The sequence below is a fragment of the Chiloscyllium plagiosum genome, chromosome 27 (genome assembly GCF_004010195.1).
Source record: "Chiloscyllium plagiosum isolate BGI_BamShark_2017 chromosome 27, ASM401019v2, whole genome shotgun sequence".
In the NCBI taxonomy this organism is placed as follows: Eukaryota; Metazoa; Chordata; class Chondrichthyes; order Orectolobiformes; family Hemiscylliidae; genus Chiloscyllium; species Chiloscyllium plagiosum.
The window spans coordinates 26,650,825-26,678,321 of NC_057736.1; the positions used below are offsets into that span (position 1 = coordinate 26,650,825).

General features: G+C 41.1%; 1 protein-coding gene across 3 annotated transcripts; it reads left to right on the top strand.

The window, feature by feature from the left end:
* Positions 1-224: 224 nt before the first annotated feature.
* Positions 225-27,497, top strand: tekt2 (tektin 2 (testicular)). Of its 3 annotated transcripts, none has more exons than XM_043717730.1 (10): positions 225-607; positions 8,519-8,692; positions 10,075-10,200; positions 12,945-13,150; positions 15,622-15,765; positions 17,252-17,366; positions 20,854-20,961; positions 22,519-22,662; positions 24,333-24,412; positions 27,164-27,497. In XM_043717730.1, the coding sequence occupies exons 2-10, from the start codon at positions 8,537-8,539 to the stop codon at positions 27,375-27,377; spliced, it is 1,293 nt and encodes a 430-aa protein (XP_043573665.1). In that variant the 5' UTR covers positions 225-607; positions 8,519-8,536; the 3' UTR covers positions 27,378-27,497. The 3 variants fall into 3 exon arrangements, with proteins under 3 accessions (XP_043573665.1, XP_043573666.1, XP_043573667.1); XM_043717731.1 differs by lacking the exon at positions 225-607 and adding an exon at positions 1,066-1,167; XM_043717732.1 differs by lacking the exons at positions 225-607; positions 8,519-8,692 and adding an exon at positions 9,453-9,638.

Genomic DNA, 27,497 nt, shown 5'->3' on the forward strand with positions numbered 1-27,497 from the left:
GTGTTAGGATTGAGCCCTCCACTACCACCTGATGAAGGAGCGTCGCTCCGAAAGCTCGTGTGCTTCCAATTAAACCTGTTGGACTATAACCTGGTGTGTGATTTTTAATCTTGAAGTCAGGTCATCTCAAGTTTCTGAGAGGTTCCGAGGAAGGATCATTCTGATTTCTCTCCACAAATGTTGGCAGCTTTTCGAGCAATTTGTGTTTTGCACTTCGAGTTTTCATCGATTTTAATGTTGCGGATTCACAGTCAATTACGACTGAAACTAATCGCCTCTCCTGGGTGAAAAAAAATGGTCTTACTGAGTGGATCTTGGCTGATTTCCACACCCTCCAAGGCTACCTCCTCTCGACGATACAACGTTAACAAATACAGGGTCAATTATTGATGCAGGGCATGACTGAATGGCGCCGCCTGATTGTAGCACTTCCAGTTGCCATGGTTGTGTTTGTTCAAGTTCACTTTTTCTGATTGGTGCGAAGGGTCCGGTCTCCGAGCAACGGTGACAGTGTTTGGGAGGGAGCGGCTGGAACATTCGTTGTGCGTCGAGCCCGTGATCCAGACTCCCCTGAAGAACAGTCCGGGGAAAACCCTATCAATTGTGGGTAAGTGCCTGGCTTACCAATTCCTACCCAAGTGGATTGCTGGTGCATTTTGTTGGTGTGCAACTAAAGTATTAGAAACGTTTATTTTCGTTTCGTGCAGTCGAGTGTTCACGTGAAATTGTTGCCACCTTCAACTAGTGTAGGAAAATATAACGGTAAAACTTGGGGAAATGTTCATCTTTTAAAATAGTAAGGCAAAAATTCTGGTAGATTCTACTGCAATTAAGAGTAAAGCAGAAAGGCTCCTATTGCCGCCTGGGATGGGATCAGCTCATGCACGCCAATCTGGATTCCTGGCCTTCATTATTTTCTAGTATTCTGTGCTAGAAAGTTAACTTGGACATATTTTGGCGGAAACTAGGTCCGGTCCACACTGGCGAGATTCATACAATCCATCTTGACCTCACCTGTCATCAAGCATCTTTCTATTGTAATCCCAGTTCCAATTATTTGGACTGTTGCCTGTGTGCTGTGGCATTTGAAGATCAGGCAAAGTCAACATGGTTTTACAAAAGTCGCATTTTGTTTAACAAATTTATTAAGTCTTTGCAACCAGTAAGGTAAGTAAAGGCAATGCAGTGAATGTAATTTTTTTTTGAATTTCAGAAAGGCATGCAATGACTAATGTACAGAAATTAAAGAGTAGAGATAAACAGTGTCAAGACATTTAAAGTTGGCAGGTTGAAACTAGTGAAGTACCACAAGGATCAATTCTGGCGCCTTGGCTATTTATCATCTATATTACTATCTTAGACAAAATAGCAGGTGTAATATACCAAATTCGAAGGTGATGCAAGCTTGATGAAAATAAAAACTTTGAGGAGGGCACAAACGGATTGCAAAAGAGATATGGACAGGTTGATCCTGAGATGAGCTTTCCAGCTTTGTATTTATGCCATCACTAAACGCCTCTGCACTATCCCTCTAATTCATTACCTGCTGATGATTTCTTCATTCATGCCTTAAATATCTCTATACTTGATTATTCCAATAAATTTCTGGTTAGCATCCCAGATTTTACCATCAGTAAACTTGAGGTCATCCAAACCTCAGTGTCCATGTCCTAATTCACACAGTCCTGTTCACTCTGTATTCACTGACCAACATTGGCTCCTGGTCAAGCAACAACTTGCTTTTAAAGTTGTCATCCTTATTTTCAAATCCCTCCGTGACCTTGCACCTCCCTATTTCTGTAATCCCCTTCAGTTCCACAACTCTCAAACATTTTTGTGCTCTAATTCTAGCCTTTTGTGCTCCCCCAATTTTAATTGCTGCACCATTGTTAATTGTGTGTCATTATCTAAGTTTCAAGTTCTGGAATTCTGTCCCAAATCTTGCTTCCCCCTAACTCACTTGCCTCCATTTAGATACTCTTTAAATCCACATTTTTGACTAGGTTTCTGGTCATCTGATCTAATACCACCCTATGTGGCTTTGTGTCAAAATTTATTTCATGCTCCTAGGGCAATCACTGACTTCATAGTCGAGCAGCCTGATGGACTGAATGACCTATACTGTTCGTAAATGTATAGGGCTTTGTGAGACCACATCTGAAGTGTTATGCATAACTTTGTCTCCATATTTAAGAAATAAATACTTTGAAACAGAACAGTGAAGGTTGTTCAGTAGGTTAGTTCTGGGGCAATTCTATTTGAGTAAAGTGGGTTTATAATCTCTGGACTTCAAAGAATGAGTTATTATTCCTTTATGGGTGTCACTGCCAAGGCCAGCATGTGTTGCCTGTCCCTAATTGCTCATCAACTAATCCATTTCAGAGGGCAGTGAAGAATTGATCACATTCTCACATCAGTGGGAGGGAAACTACTGGAGAGAATTAATCTTAACTTAGAAGAGGCAAAGTTTAATCAAGGTTAGTCAACATGGTTTTGCCAGAGGAAGAACGATCAGTCCTCAGCAAAGACCTTTTCTTTATCCCCCTCTGTCCACGTATCAATGAATTTAGTACACATCGTGACATCGAACACTTCCGCCTCCGCCTCCGAGCTTACTTTTACAATTAGCACTCCCGCCCACCTTCTGAGGACCCCTTCACTCACCTCCAACACACTCCATCCACCTGGACACCTCACGCTGGTCTATTACCCACCCTCTACCTCTTTGTTTCCAACTGCCGCCGAGACATTAACCGCCTCAAACCGTCTACCCCCACTCCAACCTCTCACCCTCACAATGCACAGCACTCCACTCCCTCTGCTCCAATCCCAACCTCACCATCAAGGCAGTTGATAAAGAGGGTGCAGTGGTAGTTTGGCGCACTGACCTCTACACTGCTGAAGCCAGACGCCAACTCGAAGACACCACCTCCTATCACCCCCCTCAACCATGACTTTACCCCCCAACACCAAACCATCATCTCCCAGACCATACAGAACCTCATCACCTCAGGAAATCTCCCACCCACAGCTTCCAACCTCATAGTCCGGGAACCCCGCACTGCCCAATTCTACCTCCTTGCCAAGATCCACAAGCCTGACCACCCTGGCTAACCCATTGTCTCAGCCTGCTCCTGCCCACCGAAATCATCTCCACCTCCCTCGATAACTGTCCTATCCCCCCTAGTCCAGGAACTCCCCACATATGTTCAAGACACCACCCACACCCTCCACCTCCTCCAAGACTTCCGTTTCCCTGGCCCCCAATGCCTCATCTTCACCATGGACATCCAATCCCTCTACCACTGCATCCGCCATGACCAGGGCCACCAAGCCCTCCGTTTCTTCCTCTCCCCAACATCCCCAGCAGTACTCTTCCACTGACACACTCATTCGTTTGGCTGAACTGGTCCTCACCCTTAACAATTTCTCCTTCGAATCCTCCCACTTTCTCCAGACTAAAGGGGTAGCCATGGGTACCCGTATGAGCCCCAGCTATGCCTGTGTCTTTGTCAGCTACGTAGAACAGTCCATCTTCCGTAGTTACACCAGCACCACTCCTCACCTCTTCCTCTGCTTTATTGATGACTGCTTCGGCGCCACCTCATGCTCCCACAAGGAGGTTGAGCAGTTCATCAACTTCACCAACACATTCCACCCCGACCTTAAATTCACCTCAACCATCTCTGATACCTCCCTCCCCTTCCTGGACCTCTCCATCTCCATTAATGACGACCAACATGACACTGACATTTTTTACAAACCCACCAACTCCCACAGCTACCAAGATTACACCTCTTCCCAACCTACCTCCTGCAAAAATGTATCCCGTACTCCCAATTCCTCTGCTTCCGCCTCCACCGTATCTGCTCCCAGGAGGACTAGTTCCACCACAGAACACACCAGATGGCCTCCTTCTTTAGAGATCGCAATTTCCCTTCCCACATGGTTGAAGATGCCCTCCAACCCATCTCATCCACATTCCACACCTCCACCCTCAAACCCCACCCCACCAACCGATCTTCACTTTGGTCCTCACTTTCCACCCTACCAACCTTCGCATCATCCGCCGACATTTCCGCCAGCTCCAAATGGACCACACCACCAGAGATAAATATATTCCCCCAACCCTTCCGCTTTCCGCAAAGACCGTTCCCTCCGTGACTACCTGGTCAGGTCCACGACACCCAATAGCCCACCCTCCCGTCCTGGCATCCTCCCCTGCCCCCACAGGAATTGTAAAACCTGCGCCCACACCTCCTCCCTCACCTCCATCCAAGGCCCCAAAGGAGCCTTCCACATCCATCAAAGTTTTACCTGAAAATCCACCAATGTCATTTATCGTATCCATTGCTCCTGATGCGGCCTCTACATTGGGGAGACTGGATGCTTCCTAGCAGAGCGCTTCAGGGAACATCTCCGGGACACCTGCACCACTCAACCCCACCACCCCGTGGCCCAACATTTCTACTCCCCCTCCCACTCTGCTGAGGACATGCAAGTTCTGGGCCTCTTCCACCGCTGCTCCCTCACCACCCAACGCCTGGACGAAGAACGCCTTGGAACACTTCAACCCCAGGGCACCAATGTGGACTTCACCAGTTTTCTCATTTTCTCTCCCTCCACCAGTTCCAACCTTTCAGCTCAGCACTGTCCTCATGACCTGTCCTACCTGTCAATCACCCTTCCCACCTATCCACTCCACCCTCACTTCTGACCTATCATCTAAATAAGGGTAGTGTAGTTGATGTAGTTCATAGGCTTTGTCGAAATTCATATGCCAAGGTCCCACGTTGGAGAATGATAATGATGATAAACACACAAGGGATCCAAGATAATTTGGCAAGTTGGTTTGATCTAAGCTCTGTAGTCCTGCCACGTCCAGTCGTGAATGTTGGTGGACAATTTAAAAACTTTACTCAAAGAGGAGGCTCCACAAATATCCCCATCATCAAAGATGGAAGAAGGCAAGGCTGAAGCATTCACAGCAATGTTCAGCCAGAAGTCAAATGGATGATCCAGCTTGGTCTCCTGAAGTGATCTCCAGCATTACAGACACTGATCTTCAGTCAAGTCACCCAGTCCACTTGATATCAAGAAATGGTTGGAAGCATTGGATACTGCAGCGGTTATGGGCCCTGACAATATTCTGGCATAGAACCGAAGACTTGTGCTCCAAAGCTTGCCGCTTCCTTAGCCAAGTTTTTCCAGTATAGTTACAACATTGGCATCTGTCAGACAATGTGGAAAATCAGCCAAGTTTGTCCTGTACACAAAAAGCAGGACAAATCCAACCTGGTCAATTATTGCTCCATCAGGCTAGTCTCTATCATCAGTAAAATAATGGAAGGTATCATCAAGCATTGCCTCCTCAACAATAACCAACTCAGTGACACCCGGTTTGGAGCTCTTGGTTCAAACATGGACAAAAGAACTGAATTCTAGAGGTGAGGTAAGAGTGACATCAAAGTCACTCCTCCAAGGCACTTACCATCCTGACCTGGAAATATATTGCCGTTCTTTCACTGTAACTGGGTCAGAAGCCTGGAACTCCTTCCCTAATGGCATTATGGATCTACCTACAACACTTGGACTGCTGTGGTCCAAGAAGGCAGCTCACTACCATCTTCTCACGAGCAACTTACCTCTTTAACTGAGTTGTTGGTCATCTGACTTATTGGACCTGTCATTTCTGCAGTTTAGATGGGAGTTGAGCATTGGAACACGACAGAATCCTCGAGGTAGCAGATTCTGAGGAAATTGTCCACAAGATTAAGATTCCACTGGGCATTCCCCTACACCTGGACCCTCTGAAAGTCTCCATTTAAATTGGAGAATTCTGAAGTTTCACTGCAGTTAACAGTTACTCAGGAAAGGTTAAACTATTAAAAAAAAATGCTAGACTAACTCCTGGGTAACTATTCAACTGATCCTGCAGTTTACTACCAGACTTTTACATCTACACCTTCCCCAGATCCTTTAGACCACCCTAGACCATGAGCTGTAAGAGCCCCCACCCCTCCCCCCAACATCCACTGCATGGGAGCTGACACACCACATACTGCCCAGGACCTGACACACACCTCTCTGCCCAGGATCCATTAACAACCACATGTTCACACTTCTAAACCTACCCCTTTCCTCCCTGGAGCCAACGTCCCCCCACTTTTGGTTGGACCTGAAATCCCCATCTCTCCCTGGGACCCAACTTAGCCTTCCCTCTCCCCCCTCCCCCCCCGCCAATCACCACCACCACTGGACCTAACATCTTTCTTGATCCCCCTGTAATGTGACGCCTGACACCCTTCCTTCCCCTCCCCAAACTCTTCCCCCACCTTCCCAGGAACTACAGTTTACCTTCTCTACCAGGAAACAGACAACCCTTCTCCCCTACCGTGTCAGGACATGTCATCCACATCCACAGCTGCTGCCAGACCCGACACTCACACTACCTTCCCAAACCCACTCACCCCTACACTTTTCATGGCTTTGTTCCCATTTTGTAACTTGGTCCCCATCAATCTGGCACTGCAGCACCCCAGCCCTACATACTTGGTACATTACCATCCCGGCATCCTAATCTCACATTTTCAATTATACTTACCCTTTCAGAACAGCTGGCAAAGTGGCTGTCAGTGATGCCGGATGTTAAAATCACAGAATACAGCAACTGACTGCTGTGAAATAAAGAGGGCATGGTTTTCCTTTCTGACTCTCCTGCACTTAAGGGGACCTATCAGATTTGTATATCTGCAGGAGCCCTGAGCAGAATCTCTTGTCAGAATTGTGGAGCTCATTCTTTTTTATAAAAAAGAAGGATCAGTGGCATTCTGAGTGTGAGTCCAAACCTCATTATCTAGTTCTGTAGTATATCTTGTTTTCTAACACTTCTGCGAATGTATTTTGGGACATTTTAAGTTTGATATGTTACATAACTATTAGTAGAGCATCCCGTGCTCTGTTGATTTTAGTCCATTGTAATATGTTTCCCTTGCCAATTTACTACATCAGTGGTGGTGAGGGGTCTGTTGGGCAGGAGAAAGTGAGGACTGCAGATGCTGGAGATCAGAGTCGAGTGTGATGCTGGAAAAGCACAGCAGGTCACGCAGCATCCAAGGAGCAGGAAAATCATCAGCAAAGTGCTTTTCCAGCACCTCACTCTCGGTCTATTGGGCAGCCTGGCCAGTGGTTCCTCCACACCCTGAACAATCTCTTCCTCTGAGGTCGAGGAGGTTGCCCTGTGAGGGAGATGTTTGCCTTTCAGCTACTCTACTGGCTGCAGCTGTAAGACACAAAAGGCAGGTGTTGCACCCAATGGTGAGAGGGGGGGGGGGGCTGGGGAGCAACATACTGACTGGCAAATGTCAATGTTTCAGTGCTATCACAAGTAGTAAATACTCACTTGCCAAGATATGGATGTCTCCAGATCACCCATAACTATCCTGTCCTGCAAGGACGAGTATCCTCCCCCCCCATATGAGGTAAGGACCCTGGCATCTGGACGGACACACACACACACTCTCTCTCACTCACTCGTGCACGCACACACATACACACTCACACACATTCACACTCATACGCACTCACACTCATACACACTTTCTCTCTCACTCCCTTTCCTCTGCCCTGATGTGGGATGTATTTTCCTGTGATGACATTAAGGGATGAATGGAGTAGACACGTGGATGGCACAGCATGTGGAAGAAAGGCATTGAGGTATTCTGAGGAAGTGAGGGGACAGAACAGTTGATGCAAGGTTACTGATATGGGAGGATTGGGGAGTGAATGAGGGAAGGGGTTGCATGCAGAAGAGGGCATGTCAGAGCTGAGGCTTTGGTGAGAGGCGAGTGCAGTTACAGGGATAGACTGAGTGTGAGACAGCAGAGAGCAGAGTAAGGCACTGGCTCTGGTGGTACGGAGAAGGTCATTGACCTATTTTCAGCACTGCTAACTGGTCCGCCAAACCCTGGAAAGGGCACTGACTCTGGTGCCAATCTCTGACCAGACAGACATTGCCTGGCATGGCCTCCTCTGTCCCTCCTTCCTCCAGGAAGAAGATGGGCATACTGTGCGCCAGCCCATCAAAAGGGATCTCCAGATCCCTGTCAGAAAACTTCAGTGTCGACTTGCTCTGGTCAAGTCATCGCCGCCCGTTAAGAAGTAAAGAGCAGGGCAGATGCCAGCACTCCTTAAGATGCACTACAGGTGCTTGAAGGTGGCATGGCTGCAAGGGGCACTTTTTATGGCAGATGTCTGGTGAGTGATGAGTTCCTGTGGAAACAGCATGTGGTAATATTGGATAGAAATGTGATAGGATGCTTGCCGTTGGGCTAATAGCAGCAATTAAAGTGGCAAATTTAGTAAGATGCAGCAAGAAAACGTGCCTAGTCACATGACAAGTTTCAATCTGCCAAACTCAACATGACTTACACTTGCACAACAAAAAGTTACAGTCATTAAGAGAGAAGTACTCAGTCTTAGTCAATCCTTTCAATAATTCTGAAGTTTTTTTTTTCAGTGATATCATTGTGGCAAAATGGCGACTCTGAGTTTGAAGGCAGCTCAGAGATATTCTGTTCCAGACTGGTTCTCCAACAATAACCAGATCTCAACCAATTCAGAAAGGCAACGTTATATGTCGCATCAGATCCGCCAGGAAGGTCGGGCCCTACGGAATGAAACCAACAACCAGGTAGGAATCAAAACTAGATTTGAACATACTGTTCAAATGTATAAATTCATAATCATATGTTTTTACTTTTTGATAGATTGTGGATAACCCAATGTAGTCATAGTAAAGGTACTAAAGTTGAGGCAATTTAATTTACAATTAAAAAAGCACAGACCAAATCATCTCAAAAGAGATGCACTTGGCTGATTTCCAAAATGAAGGGCTTGACTTATCAAGAATGGCTAATCAGGGTAGGCCTTTATGCATTAGACTTAGAAAAATGAGAGGTGATCTATTGAAACATAGATGATTCTGAGGGGGCTTGACAGGTGGATGTTGAAAGAATGTTTCCACTCATTAGGGAGTACTGAAGTAGAGAACATAGTTACAGAATAAAGGGACACTGAAATGCAAAGTAATTTCTTTTCTCAGGGTAGTGAATGTCTGGTATTCTCTATCCCAGAGAGCTGCGAAGGCTAGGTCATTGAAAGTATTCACAGAGGAGATCGATAGATTTTTGAAATATTGAGGGCTATGAGGAACTAGCACAAAAGAGGCACTGAGGCCTTGATCTTACAGAGTAGCAGGGGAGGCTTGAGCGTCTGTGTGGTCTATTCCTGCTTCTATTTCTTATGTTCCTATGTTCTTATGTAATGTGGCATTTTGAGGAAGACACAGCTTTTTGAAAACAATTTCTAAATAAATGCAAGACACTGAAGGTTTCAACACCAGGAAGATAATAGCCTGAGTTCTATGCAAGAAATAAGTGAGGCTATGAATACTCTCAGTCTTTAAGGACTAAACCAGAAAGTAACATTCAGCATCTATACATGTGCAGTTAAAGTCAGAAAGTTGAACAATGTACTCCGAGTTACTTTCTTCATCTAAAAGCTTTGTTATACAGGCACCTCATCGAAAGAAATATATGGAATGGTTTGTGGTTGCAATGTTGTGCAATAGCAATTCAGTAAGTATTACAGGGAAAGTTTGAGCTTTACCATACAGGTGAAACAGAATTTTTCATAGCTTATTAAATCTCAACTACTGCCAAATAAGCTTTCTGTCATTGAAAATTAACATTTACAAGTGGAATGTCATTTTCCAGATTTTACTCATTGCTGGAGATTTTTTTAAAAGTGTATTTTTTCCTCTCTGTCTTCCTTTTAAATAATTGTAATCCTCAAACCAATTTATGTATTGTATTGTTTCTACAGATTTTTGCTTGCACCTCTATCATACAGGTTTCTACTTCCCTTTGTTGTATTAATCCTAAGGTTCTTTGCTGGGTCCAAAGGTTTAATATGTAAAATAAGAAATTGTATAACTTTGCCAAGTCTTGACTAAACTCAAAAACTCAGGCACTAGACAAAAATAGCAGAGTGATCATTCAGTATTTGTCACAGACTAAATGGGACCAAGAAGATAACAGCACCAGACTCGCTGAACGTATGGATGAGGTGGAGCGGTGGAAAGATGTTCTAGAGAACACTCTTTGTGACATTAACATTGAGATCGATGCTTTAACCAAAGTAAGTTTACTCTAAAGTTTCATTGTTAGATTGAAAATGGTCACAGTTCTTCAATTCTGGGCAATATGGTAATTGCAGAACAATGGATTCCATGTACTGTGCTCAGGAGAGTCAGAGCTCGAGTTAAAATTTGAGTTAATATTTGAGAGTTTCTAGTGGCAGAATTTAAACATTGAGGAGAGAGAAAGTGTGGAAATGCATAAAATAGCACAAATAGAAGTTTTGAAATACTTTAAACATGTTGTTAGTGCAGCAAAAATCACTTATAAAAATCTGATTATAAAATTGAAATGGATAGGTTTGACTTTCTGATACCACAGGAAGTAGTGCACTCCATTGTATAGCCTATCAACTTTGAAGATCCCAAATTTGACTTTTGGTCTGCCTGAATAGAGTGGGAGTCCTAGCCCTGAATTTGAACACCCCATTCTCCATTGTGGAGTCTTTGGGCCTTCACAGTCCTGCCATCTCCACAAATTTTGGGAATTTTCCAGTATTAGCTTGCTTTGGTTGACCACTGGAAAAAGAAGCAGTCTCTCTTTCCCAGTATAATTCAGAAGGAGCCCCTCCAGCTACTGACTAATGATTCTTGGCAGAATCTAAATTTACATACTCACTTGCGAGCCAGCAACTCAGTCTGACCATGCAGAACTCGCAGAGACCTACATGAGTCACTGCTTTTTATTGTACGTGGCTTCCATGATCCCTGTTTCAGGTGTCCATCACACATTCCTGGATTCCTCCACATCCTTGCCATTTCTCTGTTAATATCTAGACACGGTCCTCTTTTCCCCATTATGCTGTATCATGAAGGAATCAGCTGCAAATACATAGAAAATAGGAGCTGGCCCTGGCCATTCAGCCTTTCGAGCCTGTGCTACCATTCAACATGATCACAGTTTATTATCCAATTACGTATCCTGTTTCTACCTTCTCCACATATCCTTTGATCCAGTTGGCTATAAGAACTATAGCTAACCCTTTCTTGAAAACATTTGATGTTTTGGCCTAAATTCCTTTTTGTGGAGTTCTAGACTTCACAATCATTGACAGCAACTCTCCCGCATTTACCCTGTCTAGTCCCTTTAGAATTTTATTGGTTTCTATGATACTCCCTCCTAAACTTCAGTGAATATAGTCCTAACCTATCCTATCTCTGTTCATTAGTCTTGACATCCCAGGAACAATCTGGTAAACCATTGTTGCACTCACCCCATAGCCAGAATACCATTCCTCAGTTAAGGATACCAAAACTGCACACATTACTCCTGGTGTGGTCTCACCAAGGCTTGCACAATTGCAGGAAGATATTTCTGCTCCTATACTGGAATCCTCTCTCTATGAAGTCCAACATACAATTTTGCCTTCTTTACCACCTCCTGCACCTGCATGCTTACCTTCAATGACTTGTGTACAAGGACACCCAGGTCTTGTTGCAACTCCTCTTTTCCCAATTTGTCACCATTCAAGTAATAGTCTGCCTTCTAGTTTTTGTTACCAAAGTGGATAACTGCACATTTATCCACATTATATTTCACCTGCCATGCATTTGCTCACTCACTCACCTTGCCCAAATCACAATGAATCATCTCTGCATCCTCCTTGCAACTTACTCTCCTACCCATGTTTGTGTCATTGGCAAACCTGGAGATTTTACACTTAGTTCCTTCATCTAAATGATTAATATATATTTTGAATAGCTGGGACCAAGCACTGATCCTTATGGTTCCCCACTCGTCACTGGCTGCCACTCAGAAAATTATGTTTATTCCTACGCTTAGTTCCTTTCTTCCAGCGTTCTTGATCTATGTCACTGCCAATCCCACATGCTTTAATTTAACTTGCTAATGTGGGACCTGATCAAAAGCCTTCAGAAAGTCCCAAGTAAACCACATCCACTGGTTCCCCCCTTACCAATTCTACTAGTTATAACAAGCAGATTTGTCACGTATAATTTTCCTTTTGTAAATCCAAGCTGACTTTGTCCAGTTCTGACACAATTTTTCAAATGAAGCAAAGCACTCACTAAAGCATCAACTGAGATTGCCCACTCCAATAAAAAAACATATGTTGACTCTCAGACTCTCTTAGTCTGCCTGATTCTGGAATACATTGTGTTTAATTTACCCACAGAACCAATGATTATTTCAACATGATCAAGAATGATAACACTGTATATTTATAAATTTCTTTCTGACACCCACTTCTCTTGATGTATCATATAAGTGGCTGAGGTAGGCAATACCCTAGTGATATGATAGCTGGATGATTATTCCAGAGAACTGGGTAATGGCTGCCATTTAAAATCAATAACACATCTTGAGGTAAGAGTCTAATGATCACCATGAAACCATTGTCAATTGTTGGAAAAGCGCATATGGTTCAGAAATGACCTTAAAGGAAAGAAACTGCCATCCTTACCTGTTTTGGCCTAAATGTGACTCCAAATGTCAATGTGATTGACTCTTAACTGCTCTCTGGGGATTAAAGATGGTTAATAAATTGTTGAGCCAGCAATACCCACAATCCTGTGAATGAATATAAAAAGGAAGAGAACAACTCCTCTACCAATGCAACGTGTAGTTACTTTTCTTCCTGTGCACCTGTACTTTGTGCTCAGTGAAGAGTAGTTTCTCCCAATAGTTGCTGTATCAAAATTTACAGTAGTTGGATGGGTGTACTTCATGCACAACTGACAGGTTTTGGGCAACATATTGATTTCTGCTTGATCTGATCTTTTCAAGAGTAAGGATGAAGCAGAACGTGCTTTAGAAGCCAAGAATCTGAACCTGGATGTTGTCATTGAGAATCTGACCTTACGGGAAGGACGGCAAGACATTGATCTTGTGACGGACCAAGTGCATGAACAGCTTCTTAAGGAAGTCGAGGTGGTCGAAGGCTCAAAGAAAGCACTTCAGCAGAAAATCACTGAAGCCTTTGAACAGCTCTGGTATGTGCAGCAGTTTGTGCACCATTTACCAAGTATTTTTCAATATTAGTGACCTGCCTTCTCCTACGTATACCAACTCTGTCAGTTCCATAATAAATGATCTACATCAAGCACCTAAAGATACATTGTATATCATTTTCATGCAGAACTCTGCAAATGCCTGTTCTTAGTCAGTTACTCTGAGATTTAATTTTTCTTTCCTCTTTTTTTAAACTTGCCCCTTTCCCCTCTTGCAGAAGTACCTAGATTTTGTATCTTGGCTACTACAAATGTTACCCTATCTAGGCCCAAATTCTCCAGTAACTTGGTTCACTTCTCATTGTGTGAATTTCAACTTTCCCAAAACTCTGCCACCCACATCTTGCCTGTTTTCAGTTTCATTGAACTATCAACTCTGTTTTCATCAACTACCATTGATTTTCCCCTCCCTCCTCCTAGTGCATTGAATTGAAACATTAGGATAAACTCCACAACTTCATCCAGCTCTGTAATCCATCATCCCAATGTGTCAGCACATGCCCTATGTCTTTATGACTTTGATTTCTTTTCCATCTCCTTCCACTCATTTCCAACATCAGTGACTAAGCAATTAACTTTCTGGATCTTACACTATGCGAGTCTTTTCCAAAACCTGTCTGTCTGCTACCTCAACTACAAATGCATCCTTTAAAGCCTAACTTTTGAACTGGCTTTTAGTCACTTCTCTTTATTTCTTTGTGAATATTTGTATCTGTAACACCATGAGAAATTTACTAGATTAAAAGTATTATGTAAATACACTTTCGTATCCGTATCTGCCTACTAGAGAATCAAATCCATGAGGTGACCAAACAATATGCTTAGACAGAGATGAAGATGTAATTCATTGTAACTGAGGAATATGCTTGATGCCTTTATATACTTTCTCCCTGTATTCCATCATCGGTGGTCAAGCATTCAGCTGCCTGCATCCTACTCTCTGGAACTCAGATTTAACTCAGACTTCTAAATCCTCCATGTGCAAAACTTTCGTTTTAATTGAAGTCCGCATCTTACAATGTCTCCAGTGCAGTGTATAGGAGTTTATTAAATGAGTCCAGATAAGATGTACACTTCCTGCCTTACAAACTTAAAATCACATCTGAAATGTATCATTCCATTTGACTGCTTGCATTGCAATCTCGCTTCTACATGATTTTCACCTTCAACTGGTGGACCAGGATAATTATTTGACGTAACAGCTCGGAGAAGTCATTGACCTGAAACATTAACAGATGCTGCTTGACCTGAGTTTTTTCAATCTTTTTTTTGTTCAGATTTCCAGCATCTGTAATATTTTGCTTTTGAATTGTTAAATGTAGTATTTGATTTAAAAACTAGTGTACCTCTTACACAGGTGCTTCCAGTCTTCCTTTCTCAAAAGATAGAAAACCATTTGTTGTTTGGCCAGTTCTCAGTGAAGAATAACTGAATCTGTCACTCAAAGCCCAACATTGAACTTGCTATAATAAAACAAAGAACTGTGGCTGTTGGAGATCTTCAACAAAAACAAAAATTGCTGATGAAACTCAGCAGGTCTGACAATATCTGTCAGGGGGGAAAGCAGAAGTTAATATTTGAGTCCAACGACTCCTCATTAGAACAATATAGCAGCAAGTGAAAAGTTATATTTACGGTGAAGATGAGCTTGGGGGGTGGGGGGAGAGGTGACGGGATAGGGGGACACAGAGCCCAAAGAGAGAGATGCGAAAGCGGTAAGCAGTTGAAGGGATAATTGACAGTAAGCCAGGACAGAAGATAATAAGCTCATGCATTCATGGAACGAGGGTGTCACCGGCTGGCCATGCATTTATTGCCCATCCCAAATTGTCCAGAGTTAAGAGTCAACTATATTACTGTGGGTCTGGAATCGTATGTAAGCCAGATCAGGTAAGGATGGCAGTTTCCTTCCCTAAGGGCATTAGTGAACCAGATGAGTTTTTCTAACAATTGGCAATGAATTCATCATTAGACTCTTAATTGCAAGTTTTTAATGAATTTATATTACTCTATCTTCCATGTCAAGATTCGAATCCAGGTCCCCAGAATCTTACTTGGGTCTCTCGATTAACAGTTCAGCTTCTCCAGCAAATTCTGTTTTATGTTTTGAACTTGCTACACTGCACCAGTAGATTTCTCTGACCCTGCATCTGTCATTACTGAATTTAAACTTGCTGTCAGATAATATACATTTTGTTGCATTACCTAAAGATTTTCTTCAACTATTTATTTCTAATGGAGTTAGAGTCAAAGAGCCATACAGTCATGGCACATGAAGGATTGACATGGTGCAATTAGAGGGTATTACAAACAATGGTATAGTACCTTAAGAGATGCATTACATTTTCTACTTTATGATATGAGCAGTGTTTTAGCAGCAGATTGCTCAGATGGAAGCTATACAATGTGCATGTAAAAATTATTTAAAGTATATACTGTTTGTTTCTTTGAAGTTTGTTAATGGAAGCTCGTCAACAGCTGATCTTTGATATCAGCAATAAAAAGGAAGCTTTGAAAATTGATGAAGTTGCCTTGACACTCAACAATAATTCCCCAAACATTTCGTTCAAACCAAACCCACTACGCATTCCTCCAGGGTAAGAAATACCTTTTTAATGTTTCAATTTTGATAATTCTCAACTTTGCATCTCTGTGTGTCTTAATCTCAGTTGTACACTCTATTCTTTTGACCAAGGTGCTGACTCATGTTGGGATACAGTTCTATAGGTGCCATTGGCCAAGAAACCCAAGTGGCTTCTGTTTTCTATGAACAAAACTTGCTTGGTTGAGATCTTCTAAGTTAGTATTATCTGGGAGATATTGAACTTGGGACAACTATACTAGTTCTGAATTTCTTCGACATAATCTACCGACCCACTGAAGATTTATGTGCATATCATTGGATTTATGTTTTTGTTTTGCTCTCTTAGAGCCATACAGCACAGAAACAGACCCTTTGGTCCTACCAGTCCATGCCGACCATAATCCACTAATCCCCCCCAGCCTGCACCTGGCCCATCTCCCTCCAAACATTTCTTATTCAAGTACTTTCCCAAATATTAAATGCTGTAACTATACCTGCATCCACCACTTCCTCTGGCAGTTCATTCCACACACAAACCACTGTCTGTATAAAAAGGTTGCCTCTCATGTGTTTTTAAAATCTTTCTCCTCTCACCTTAAAAATATGCCCCCTCGTCTCACCCTAGGGAAAGGACACCTGCCAGTCACCTTACCGATACCCACGTAACTTTATAAATCTGAATGTGGTCACCCTTCAACCTCCTGCACTCCAGTGAAAGAAGTCCCAGCCTATCCAACCTATCCTTATAACTTAAATCCTCCATTCCTGGTGATATTCTGGTAAATCATTTCTGAATCCTCTTCAGCTTAATAATAACCATCCTATAACAGGACAACCAGAACTGAGACACAGTACCCCAGAAGAAGCCTAACCAATGTCCTGTACAATCTCAACATGACTTCCCAACTCCTATACTCAAAGGTCTGAGCAGTGAAAGCTAGCGTGCTAAATGCCTTCTTTACAACCCTAAATTAAATGTTTTCATAAAATTAGTCCTTTGCAACATAGTAGTGAATCAAATGTTCTCCATGTTTGTCCCCTGCTTGCTAGTGTGATAGGGAATAGTACAATGAGCAATGGCAACGCTTTATTATATTCTGCAAGTGAACATTTTCATGTTTGTAAGCCTAAATACAGCGACGATCAATAGGTAATTTCACTATGAACATCACCACCAAACTGATATTGCTCAATATTCACAAGTATTTCCCCAACAAGGTTACCAAATACTCAGACAGATGTGAGAGCCCTCATTCTGGCCCAATTGTAGCATACCAGCTGCTGTCCTGGCTGAATAACTAACTCAGCATGGACCTGTGTCTGATCCTGGTGATCTAGACATTGTGACTTCAAAACTGTCAGCACTAATGTATGTGCCCACTGATTTATCATGGGCATTCCAGAAAGAGAAGTTTCACATGATCTCTTTTAAAAAAAAATTTAAATGTGAGAAGGAAAAGATGATCAATTTTGTTTTGTTGTTGCCCTGTAATGGGTAGATCCACCACGAAACAGCAATGGGATATGTTCAGTCGATACAACAAGGATCGTGCAGAAGCAGAGATGAAAGCTTCAACCAGTCTCCGTGAAGCAATTTCTGCCACTATTAAATACGTAAGTTTAAAAGAGAGCCTAATATCTCACATTTTTCAAATTTGACATTACAAAAGCAGAAATGAATACGTTGGACATCTGTCTGTGATTCATTTTCTTCACTATCTTAACTGATGTAAAACAAAGAAAATATTCAGACTACTTTGTTCCAAGATGTGTTTGGGTCCCAACTTCACTTCCAAGCTGTATTATCATCATGAATGTGACACATAGTGACCAGAAATATGATAATCCTATCTTCTACATAAAAAATCCTCAAGTATCAGATATTTCATACTGACTGTGACATAAGTGAGTGGCACGGTGGCACAGTGGTTAGCACTGCTGCCTCACAGCACCTGAGACCCGGGTTCAATTCCCGCCTCAAGTGATTGACTGTGTGGAGTTTGCACGTTCTCTCTGTGTCTGTGTGGATTTCCTCCAGGTGCTCCGGTTTCCTCCCACAGTCCAAAGATGTGCAGGTCAGGTGAATTGGCCACGCTAAATTGCCCGTAGTGTTAGGTAAGTGGTAAATGTAGGGCATGGGTGGGTTGCGCTTCGGCGGGTTGGTGTGGACTTGTTGGGCCGAAGGGCCTGTTTCCACACTGTAATCTACTTCAACTATCATACTTACCCACGCAGTGCAGACCAGTCATCATTTTCTTTGCTAAATGCTGTTCACGGCAGAAGGAAATGTAAATAGCAGTGTTCTAAATTTAGGAGATGAAATAGTCACTGTGAATTAATCCTTGCTGGAAAGGGGTATTTGTATCAAGGGAGAACTTGTTTAGTGAGTATTTTAAAATGTTACTATTCCAAAGACTGGTGTCCAACCTGTCTCAGCTGGGTTGGAGAGAGTGGTACTGATGTTGATATAGTATTGTGTGATCAGAGGAAGGAATTTAAATATCTCATGGATAGCATAGCAGCCTTCCTGGATTCCTTTTTTTTTTTGCAGAAAGATCCGTTTCTTAGTTTTCTAAGCCACCTTAGTTTTCTAATGCCAATGTGGCTCCCTGTACCCAAACAATTCATTGTGCCCTTGTTCAAATCCAAGCCTGATTTGTCCCATACAAAATGTCTCTACTTCACCACTTGCTTTTTGCTTTGCACAGTTTCCTTAAAATCTTTATGGTTCACCTCATCATCCTAAACGTCAATTTTCCCTTTTGTCTCTCAAACAAACGCTATAAAAATTGATTCTGAAAACACATCTTAGGTTTACATAAGCAAGTTGTGAAAACATTCAATGTTACCAAATGATGATCCCTCCTATCCCAACCAATATTTCTAAATTGAAACTTTATTGCTGGAACAGCACAGCAGGTCAGGCAGCATCCAGGGAACAGGAGATTCGACGTTTCGGGCACAGGCCCTTCTTCAGGAATGAAAATGTAGAAGCAACTGAACCTTGTGGAATATCACCGTAGCAATCAGTAAGACGACAAAAAATGTACACCTGTACATCTGCAGTGGTTTACAAGCCCTTGGATTTAGAATTTTAATCCTCGGTGGAGTGGGAGGGGGAGTTGAAATGCTGTGCTACAGGGTGGTTGGGTTGGTTCGTCTGGGTGGCCCAGAGGTGCTCTCTGAATCGCTCCGCAAGTAGGCGGCCTGTCTCCCCAATATTTCTAAATTGTCAGACTACTGTCCAATGTCATCTTCCAACTAAGTTCCATAGCCATTCACTCCTTCCCTGTCTCTGATAACTGTCCAAGTCTTTTAACAAATACAGTGTCATGTTTGAACCCAAGATGAGCAAAGAACGCCTATTTCCACTTTTGTAACATTTTATGCCCCTATCAGTACTGCAATACCAACCCTATCTCAACCTACCTATTGCTGAATCTCCTGCATATGTCTTTGTCCCCTCTATACTTGACTATTTAGTGCATTCCTGGACAATCTTCCATTTTTCTTCTCCATAGACATAACTCTGTAATCCATCTGCTAACTTACACCAAGTACACAAGGGATTAGCCTGTCCCCACTCTGTTTGCTGACTTACATTAGTCTTGTTTAAGCAACTCCTCGATTTTAAAACTTTCAAAATAGTTTTCAAATGACTCCAAGGCATTATAATCGTTACTTATTATCACTATAATCTCCTCCAGCCCTATATACTCCAATTGTATCCATTTGAAAATCCTTGATTTAAATTGATCCATCATTTATTTAGCACCATGATCCTAAGCTTTGGAATTCCCTCCATAGACCTCTGTCTTTGTGCCTCTCTTAGTCTTTTAAGGCACTCCTTAAAACCTACTACTACTACTATAACCAGCGTTTGCCCATTTACCCAAAGATCCCCTTATGTGACTTGGATCTAAAGCTTGCTTGAAGATGCTCCTGCTCTTGTCAAAGGCAACTGACTAAATACTGTTTCTGTGGTAATACACTCCCCAAAATAATTAAAGTTAATATCAATTGAATTAAAAATTCCCCAATGTACAGTTGTTTCTTTCTTTATGGGAAAAAGGGGGAGGTGAAGGAGACTATGTTCACCAGAGAACATAATGGTACAATGTCATGATCATCAATAAATCCTGGTTTTGAAAGAGTAATAGCAGGATGTTAAATGTCTTAAGACTATTCCCGTGACCATTTTAATCTCCGCTTTGACAGCAGAAAAGTGCTTTTATGGACCCCAGTGTCCCTGATCTAAAATGGAGTTAAAAATTCATGGGATCCTGTCCTTAACGGCTAATCAATGAAAGCCTCCAAATAACTGAATCTACGCCCCGCAGTACTAGATATTGCACTGTCTGAGCTTCGGGTAGAAAGAATAGAATATAGATAATTGCAAATCTCAAGTGGGATCCAATTCACATATACTTTACTTTTTCCGGTCCATATCTATGCTGACCATAATTCCTTGTGTAAACAAATCTATACTTATTAAGATCTTCATTCTTTCTGCATCTGAAAGTCTCTATTCTCTGACAAAATAAACCCCAGCTTGAAGACCTTTTTGAATAGGTGGCATCATGTTCAGGTTGTGTCAGACTGAGCTTTCTCAAAGAGGGAAAGTTTATCAATGAATTGATTAAGGTGTGTCTTTTACACTCAGCTGCTGATGACTCAACACTCAAGCATTTTGAGAAAATTGTAGAGACACCTTGGTGTTGGACAAAGGAGATTAAACCAATGAAGCAAGTATATTTTTAGTTTAGTCCTGCTGATTTGTGATACAACACAAATTCCACAAAGCTCATATTAATAGAGGGAACCGATATGGTAACTTGCAGTGCAATAAAATGGATACATATCCGTGAACCTTCACTTTGTTACTAAACGGAATCATGTCATTGGGAGAATACACTCCATCACAGCAAGGGTAGGAAATCCAAATGGTTAGTCACTTCAAGGAGAGTGACTCATTTGCCAAGAAGCACAAGTAGTGAATTGTAAATGTCAGGAGGATCTTTCAGAAAGAGAAAACAATGACTAGATAAACAACTTTTGAAATTGTTATCAATAAATTGTCTCCTTATTTTTGTCATTGCAGACTGATAATGAAATAGAGGCACAGCGAGTTGCCACTGACTTTGCCTTCAGGAAGAGAATCCATGAGTTTGAACAGGCGCTTAGTGAATTGAAATGGCAGGAGAAAAATGTAATGGAACTCATTTCGTTTGGATGCACGTTTTCCATATTTATCTGCATGTTAACATTTTTTCCAAACGTATACATTTCTAATCCATTAAAATACATTTTTGTAACAAACTGATGCTTGCTAGATCAAAAATAACTTTTTTGATCTGTAACAGTACTGTATTCAGAAACTTGTACCAATGCTGAGCCTGTTGTTGCTGATTAGAAAAAATAGCAATGGAAAGTCTTACTTGGTTGAGTACAGTACACAGCCCAAAGATTGGCACTTTGAGCCTTAAGCAAGGTGGAAATGTAATGTGATGTGATTAGTGTAATGTCTATTGTGCTGCGGTTCTTTGTGGAATCAAACTTTTACAGCAGAGATTGAAACTATTTAATCCATCAAATCTACACCTATACCAGTGCCAGCAGTTCAACTAGAGCAAGCTGCTATATCCAATTTTCTTGCCTTTTCCTCATAATCTTTTGTATTTCTTGGTAAAATATTTATCCAAAATTTCTCTCTCTTTTGTCTGTCCTGTTGAAATCAAAACTGATCATATTCGATTGGATTTTGCAATCTGAGTAAATGGTTGAGACTATCAGCACTCACTGTTATTCAGGAAAACATCAGACAGCAACTTCTAGTATCCAAACTCTTGCATTAAATGTGCAATTTAGGAAATATTTATCCAATTTGTTATGCTCCTCCAGAACCTTTGCTGTAACAGTACCTCATCTAGATACTCAACATCCTAACCTTCTACATATACTATACTGTATTATATAATATTAGGACTTACCCATTCATGTTTAAGTTTTTTTTATGTCTTTGTTAAGTCTGAATTAATAGCAAACAAGCTCTCTGGCACTGAAAATTTATTTTTACAAATGTCAATCTGTTGCGGTCCTTCAGCTTTCGATTAATGTTGAACATTAAAGAATGGGAAAATAAAGAACTTTTTTTTCTTGACAGTCCTAATCCCATCTTTCTTTCCTTCTCTTTATTTTCAGTTTGATGCATGATTTTACCTGGTGTTGACTATTCTAATTTACTATTCCTGGCTTTGACATTGCATGCCTCACAAAAGGTGCTTCAATCTCACCGGTTGAAGAAGAATCCTCTAACCGTCTTGTTTGCACAAGTCCCAGATGCCCTGTCAAGGTCTCCCACCGACAATAGGTTGTTGAACAGAAGCCTGCTAAAAATCTGTGAATAGATGCAAGTGTAATGAATGATAAGTACTATCCATTCATCGCTGATTGCAAAATCTAAACCAATATTTACTCTTCCAGATCATTCTTACCTCATTTGTAGAAGTCATTGTCTATCTCGTCCTTTGACAATCTTTCTGCAATCCTGATTTTGCATCACCCAACACTATTTGCTGGTTTATTTCATCTTTTGAATGCTTTCTCATTATAATTACCTATAATGGACTCTCAAATTTGTCTTTTCAATAAAAAGAAAGATATGCTTGTGATCTATAAAGTGCCAGATTTAAGGGCTGATTTTGTGATTTCAAGTTCTTTTATTTTAATAAAATTATCAATGTGCTGAGTCCTTGTTGTCTCTCAGATCTTGGAGGACATCGCAGATCTTGAGGAAGATATTCGACGTCTTGAAGCAGATCTTCGAGCTAAGGCAGCTCCTTTGAAGGTGGCTCATACGAGACTTGAAACTCGTACCTACAGACCTAATGTTGATCTCACCAGAGATGAAGTAAGAATAAAAGCTTATGTAATATTTAAGCTCATCTATGAAGCTTAATAAGAATTTATTAATTGCAAAAGCTTATTATGTTATTGAGACATTCTATTTGAGCATTCTGTTTAATCGCTCCGCAAGTAGGCGGCCTGTCTCCCCAATATAGAGGAGGCCACACCATTCTATTTGAGCATTCTGTTTGTATAATAATGGGGAATTTCTTACTGCTTCTGGACAATCTTAATGCTTTCACTGTAATGCAATGTGAGAAAGATGTGGAAATAATTGAGTTACATTTTGAAGAGTAAGGGTTCTTGTTCCATAATTTCCTGGTATTTCTACACACTGGACCTTTTTCAAAAAGCTTTAAGTCTTGGCCAAGCACTAAGTGTAACCACTTTGTAATAAAAGCAGTGACTAAATACTCCTTGCAGTCCTCGGTCCTGTTGGTTTGATTTCTCAATACCAGTTTTCTCCTCAGTTTCAACAGTGCCCACAGTTCCTTTTCTTTAGATATACAAGTCTCAGTCTCTCTCACATACTCACACACACACACTGTTTGACAAGGATCTCGTTGAAAGTGGTGAGAATGAGGAACCTTGATGCATTTTAACTTTCCGTAGCCCAAGGTCATCGAGATAAATTATAATAGGGCTGTCTGTGGTAGCCTAGCTAATCACGTATAAAGATTGAACCCAGGACTTTGTTCAGCCATTTGACCAGGTAACATGCATTTACATAATTAGGGCTACTCTGGAACTGTTCAGCCTTTGGAAAATTAACAACCAGATGGTTCTCTAACTCTACAAAATGTAGAGTTTGATGTGTTCCCAACCAAGAGCCTGGTAACCCTAAGTTATCTGTCTCCTGAGTAAAATGTTACTGCACTAAGTCGCAAATCTGTGTCTTTCTCCAACACAATTTCTGAGGCAAGAAAAGAAAGACAATAACAGACAAGCAAGGAAGAGAGAAAAAGGGCGAATGAGAGAAGGAGAGTAAAATAAATTAACAAATATGAAGGTTTTAGCAGTGGATTCAGTGACACCAATAAGCACATGAGTTCTTAGGTTCTTAACCAGTCTGCCATGCAAGACCTTGTCAAAAGCTTTATTGAAGTTCGCACAGACGACATCAAATGCACTCTCCTCATCTACACCCCTAGTCACCTTCTCTCAAAATTCAAAAATTCGTAAGTCTTCAACACTCCAGACAACAAAAGCTAACTTTTTGTAACCTGTCCTCATAAGTTAACCCTTTATGTGCCATTATGATTCTGCTGAATCTGCCTCGTTTCCCCATCCAAGGCCAGTAGATCTGGTAATTTGTGCACAAAAGTGAACACATTTCTCCAGATGGAGTTCTGACTAAATCTCTAACAACTGAAAAGTCACATTCTTTCTTTCATATTTTGACTCCTTCAGATAACATAAATTCATGGATGTTGTTTTAAATAGAAATAATATGAATTTTGTATGAAAACAGTTGTACAGTTTGTTAATACAATATTTACTTTATTTGTATTGTGTTGCATATAAAAGCAGCTATTGTATATGCTACAGAATCTGGTAACAAGCAGAGGATGGATACAAGGCAGGATTGGTAAAAATAATTAAGAGAGAGCCACCTTAATGAAAAGTTATCAATTCATGTAACATTTAAGAAGTAAATTTTTTTCTCCCCTCCAGGCACAGTATGGACTGGTGGATGAGGTTCATCAGTTGGAGGGCACCATCGATGCACTCAAACAGAAGCTTGCCCAATCTCAGTATGTTTAAGTTGTCTTCTCACAAATTAACTTGCTACATATCCAATATTTGATTTCTGTGTGCAAATAAATGTACTATTTTACGATAAATCAAGGCTAGCCTGATGCCAAAAAGGATTAGTCAGGTTCATGTAATTTTTCTTAAAAAGGAAATATTTAGTAGTACCATTAGTTTTAGGGTCAATATTGCAAAGATGTAATGTTTCAGATATCTATGGTGAACTTAGCAGTTTATTGGTTGTCAAATGAAGTCATTATATCCCAGTTGATGACTATGACTTGTTGAAAGAACAATTAACCATAAGTTCATAAGATAGAGGAACAGAATTAGACCATTTGGCCCATCACGTTTGCTCCACCATTCAATAACAGCTGATATGTTTCTCAATCCTAAGCTCCTGCCTTCTCTCCATTACTTTTGATCCCCTTATTAATCAAGAATCTACCTATCTGTCTCATTTGATTCTGGCATTACTCTTCCAGTCTGGTTTCGATTCCAGTTTCGGGTGACTGTCTATATGGAGTCTGTAATTTCTCCCCTGGTCCAAAGATGTGTAGGTTTGGTGGATTGCTGAACTGTCCATGATGTTCAGGGATGTGCAGACTAGATGGCTTAGCCATGGGAAGTACAGGATGTGGGAATAGGATAGCAGGTTGGGTCTGGATGGGATGCTCTTCAGAGAGTCGGTGTGGACTCGATGGGCCAAATGGCTTGCTTCCACACTTTAGGGATTCAATGATAATACAGTTGGCATGGGTAGTCAGGTGAGATTTAAAATTACTTTTTAAAGTTCTTAAAATGGTGGATGGAAGGCAGGACTGCTATACTTATAGGGCACCCTTTGGTACTGAGGGCACCCCCAAGAAGTTAATACAAGCTCCTTCACTCTCACTCACATTCTTTAAAACCCAGCCCCAACCCTCACCTCAAAGCCCACTGAACTCCCTGGATCCAAGCTCAAAGGGCTCTCATAAGTGGACCAGCCTGCAGTCCCAGTCACCCCCAGTACACAACTCTGGCACTGTTTGGCTGGCAGCTGCAACAGTCCCATCAGATCATCCAGCAGCTCCCAGGGGAACGACCTCCTTCTAGGAAGGGGCAGAAGTCCGATTGTCAGTGAATTTAGCCTACCTGCATTGCTTTATTGCTGTAGAGCAGGTTTCTATCAGGACATATGGCTGGCTGCTGACATTTCTTTTACTGACGTAAGCCAGCTTGTTTCCTTTTTTGCTCCCACCTCCACACATCATTTTCAGCCCTTTGAATATTTTTAAGGCAGAAGTTTATAGATTCTTGATAAACATTGGGGTGAGATGTTATCATGACAAGGCAGGAATATGGGATAGTCAGATCAGCCATGATCGTATTGAATGGTGGAGCAGGCTTGAGGGGTCATGTGGCTTGCATCTAATTTATATATTCGAAGCAATTAATTTTGTTTTATTTTAAAATTAACATTTTTACTTTTGTCAAATTGAAGTGACACAATTGGAGGTAGGACATTTAATTATTGCAATAGGTCAGTTAGGTCGTCATTGACATAATTGCAATGTTATACCAGTTTTTACAAATATGACCAGATGTTATGATCTTAGTTAGAGTTTTTGGTTTCTTCAGAAATCCAAAGACCTGGCTAATTACTGAAAGAAGAAAGTTGCATAGTTCACTATTTATAGTAATAAAAAATTAATGCACAAAAAGCAAAGTACATGGAAAGTAATAACAGTTATTAGTAACCGAACCAAACTAGATAACTCAATTTTTTTCACCCCTGAAGATACTCAAGTCAGATATTTATCAGAATTTAGAAGATTATCCAATTGATCTGAATATTGTTTCAAGGATTCATACAAAGTTGAAGTTTCTTGGTCTTTTGCTGAATTCTCATAAGATTGCCTCTTCAATTTTTCTGCAACCATCTCACAGTTGTAGACTCCCAGTTTATTACCAGTGTTGCAAATAGCTTAAATGTAGCCAGTTCAGGTCCAAATTCTCCTAGTTTTTTTGTTTTTCCATCACGAGAATCTAGCATCTAGCAACTCATTATGTCTTCACTGACCATCAAGAAGTCTAACTCACTCTTTGTCCTTCAATTGTCAAGTTTTAAATCCTGTTAGTCAACACAAACAATTTCATCTGAATTTGTCTTGAAGGAAGTGTTTGCTGTAGTCAACCTGTTCAAAATTAAACTCTGCCCACAGGAATCTACTCCCTGCTGTAATTAACTACATCTGTGTACATCTTTTATTACTATTTATATCCTAACAGCTTAGTCACTTGCTGGAGACAAGCTACTTTTACAAGGGCTCCTCTTCCAGTGAAACCAGGTCTTTCCTCAAAAGCACATGAGCCATTTCAATAAGGAAAGGTTTAATTTTTTAAAAATATATTATACAATTGCTTCACCAATGTGATTGGCTGCTAGAGCACGGGTTGGGTTACAGTTACCTCCTGGTGAGCAAGCACATGGTTTCATTTGGTGTCTCCCCACGGTGGCATAATTGTGGTAAGAAACAAATAGCAGCAACAACTTGCATTGTCCTGTTCTAATGGCATCATTGTGACCACTCAGAAAGGAATTATACTCTGGAGCTTAAAATTATGAGGTTATATTGTAATTGATGATTAAGTTTGGAGTTAGTGCACTGTTTGAGATGAATGGTGGAATTTGCTGAAGGTACAAAGAAAAAAAAGTCTGCCAATGATATGAATGAATTATAGCTGTTTTAATTCTGATTCCTGTGTTTCAGGGACGCTTTGACTTCACTGCAAAAACAACTTGCACGAATACAAGAGGATATCGGCTTCAAGACTCATTCACTGTGTCTTGATAAACATAGCATGGATGTTAGAGCAAAACTAACCACTCCACCTGAGAAATATGTGTCAAAGACAGATAGCTTTCCCCGCACGCCCAACCGACAACTATCAGAAATCAAATGCAGGCAACTTGAATTATTATAATATGGGATCAAGTACAAAAAACAAATGATATACTTGGTAATCTAATGCTACATCTGCTGTTATAGTGAATCTGTAGTGAAATGTGCTGTGTCACAAAGCAAATAAATAAATATACACATG

Bases quoted from the DNA above. Each gene is read 5' to 3' on its own strand.
- tekt2 (XM_043717730.1), top strand. From the start codon at position 8,537: ATGGCGACTCTGAGTTTGAAGGCAGCTCAGAGATATTCTGTTCCAGAC. The intron at 17,367-20,853 runs GTAAGTTTAAAA...TTGTCATTGCAG, and splicing joins TTTCTGCCACTATTAAATAC to ACTGATAATGAAATAGAGGC. The intron at 24,413-27,163 runs GTATGTTTAAGT...CCTGTGTTTCAG, and splicing joins CAGAAGCTTGCCCAATCTCA to GGACGCTTTGACTTCACTGC.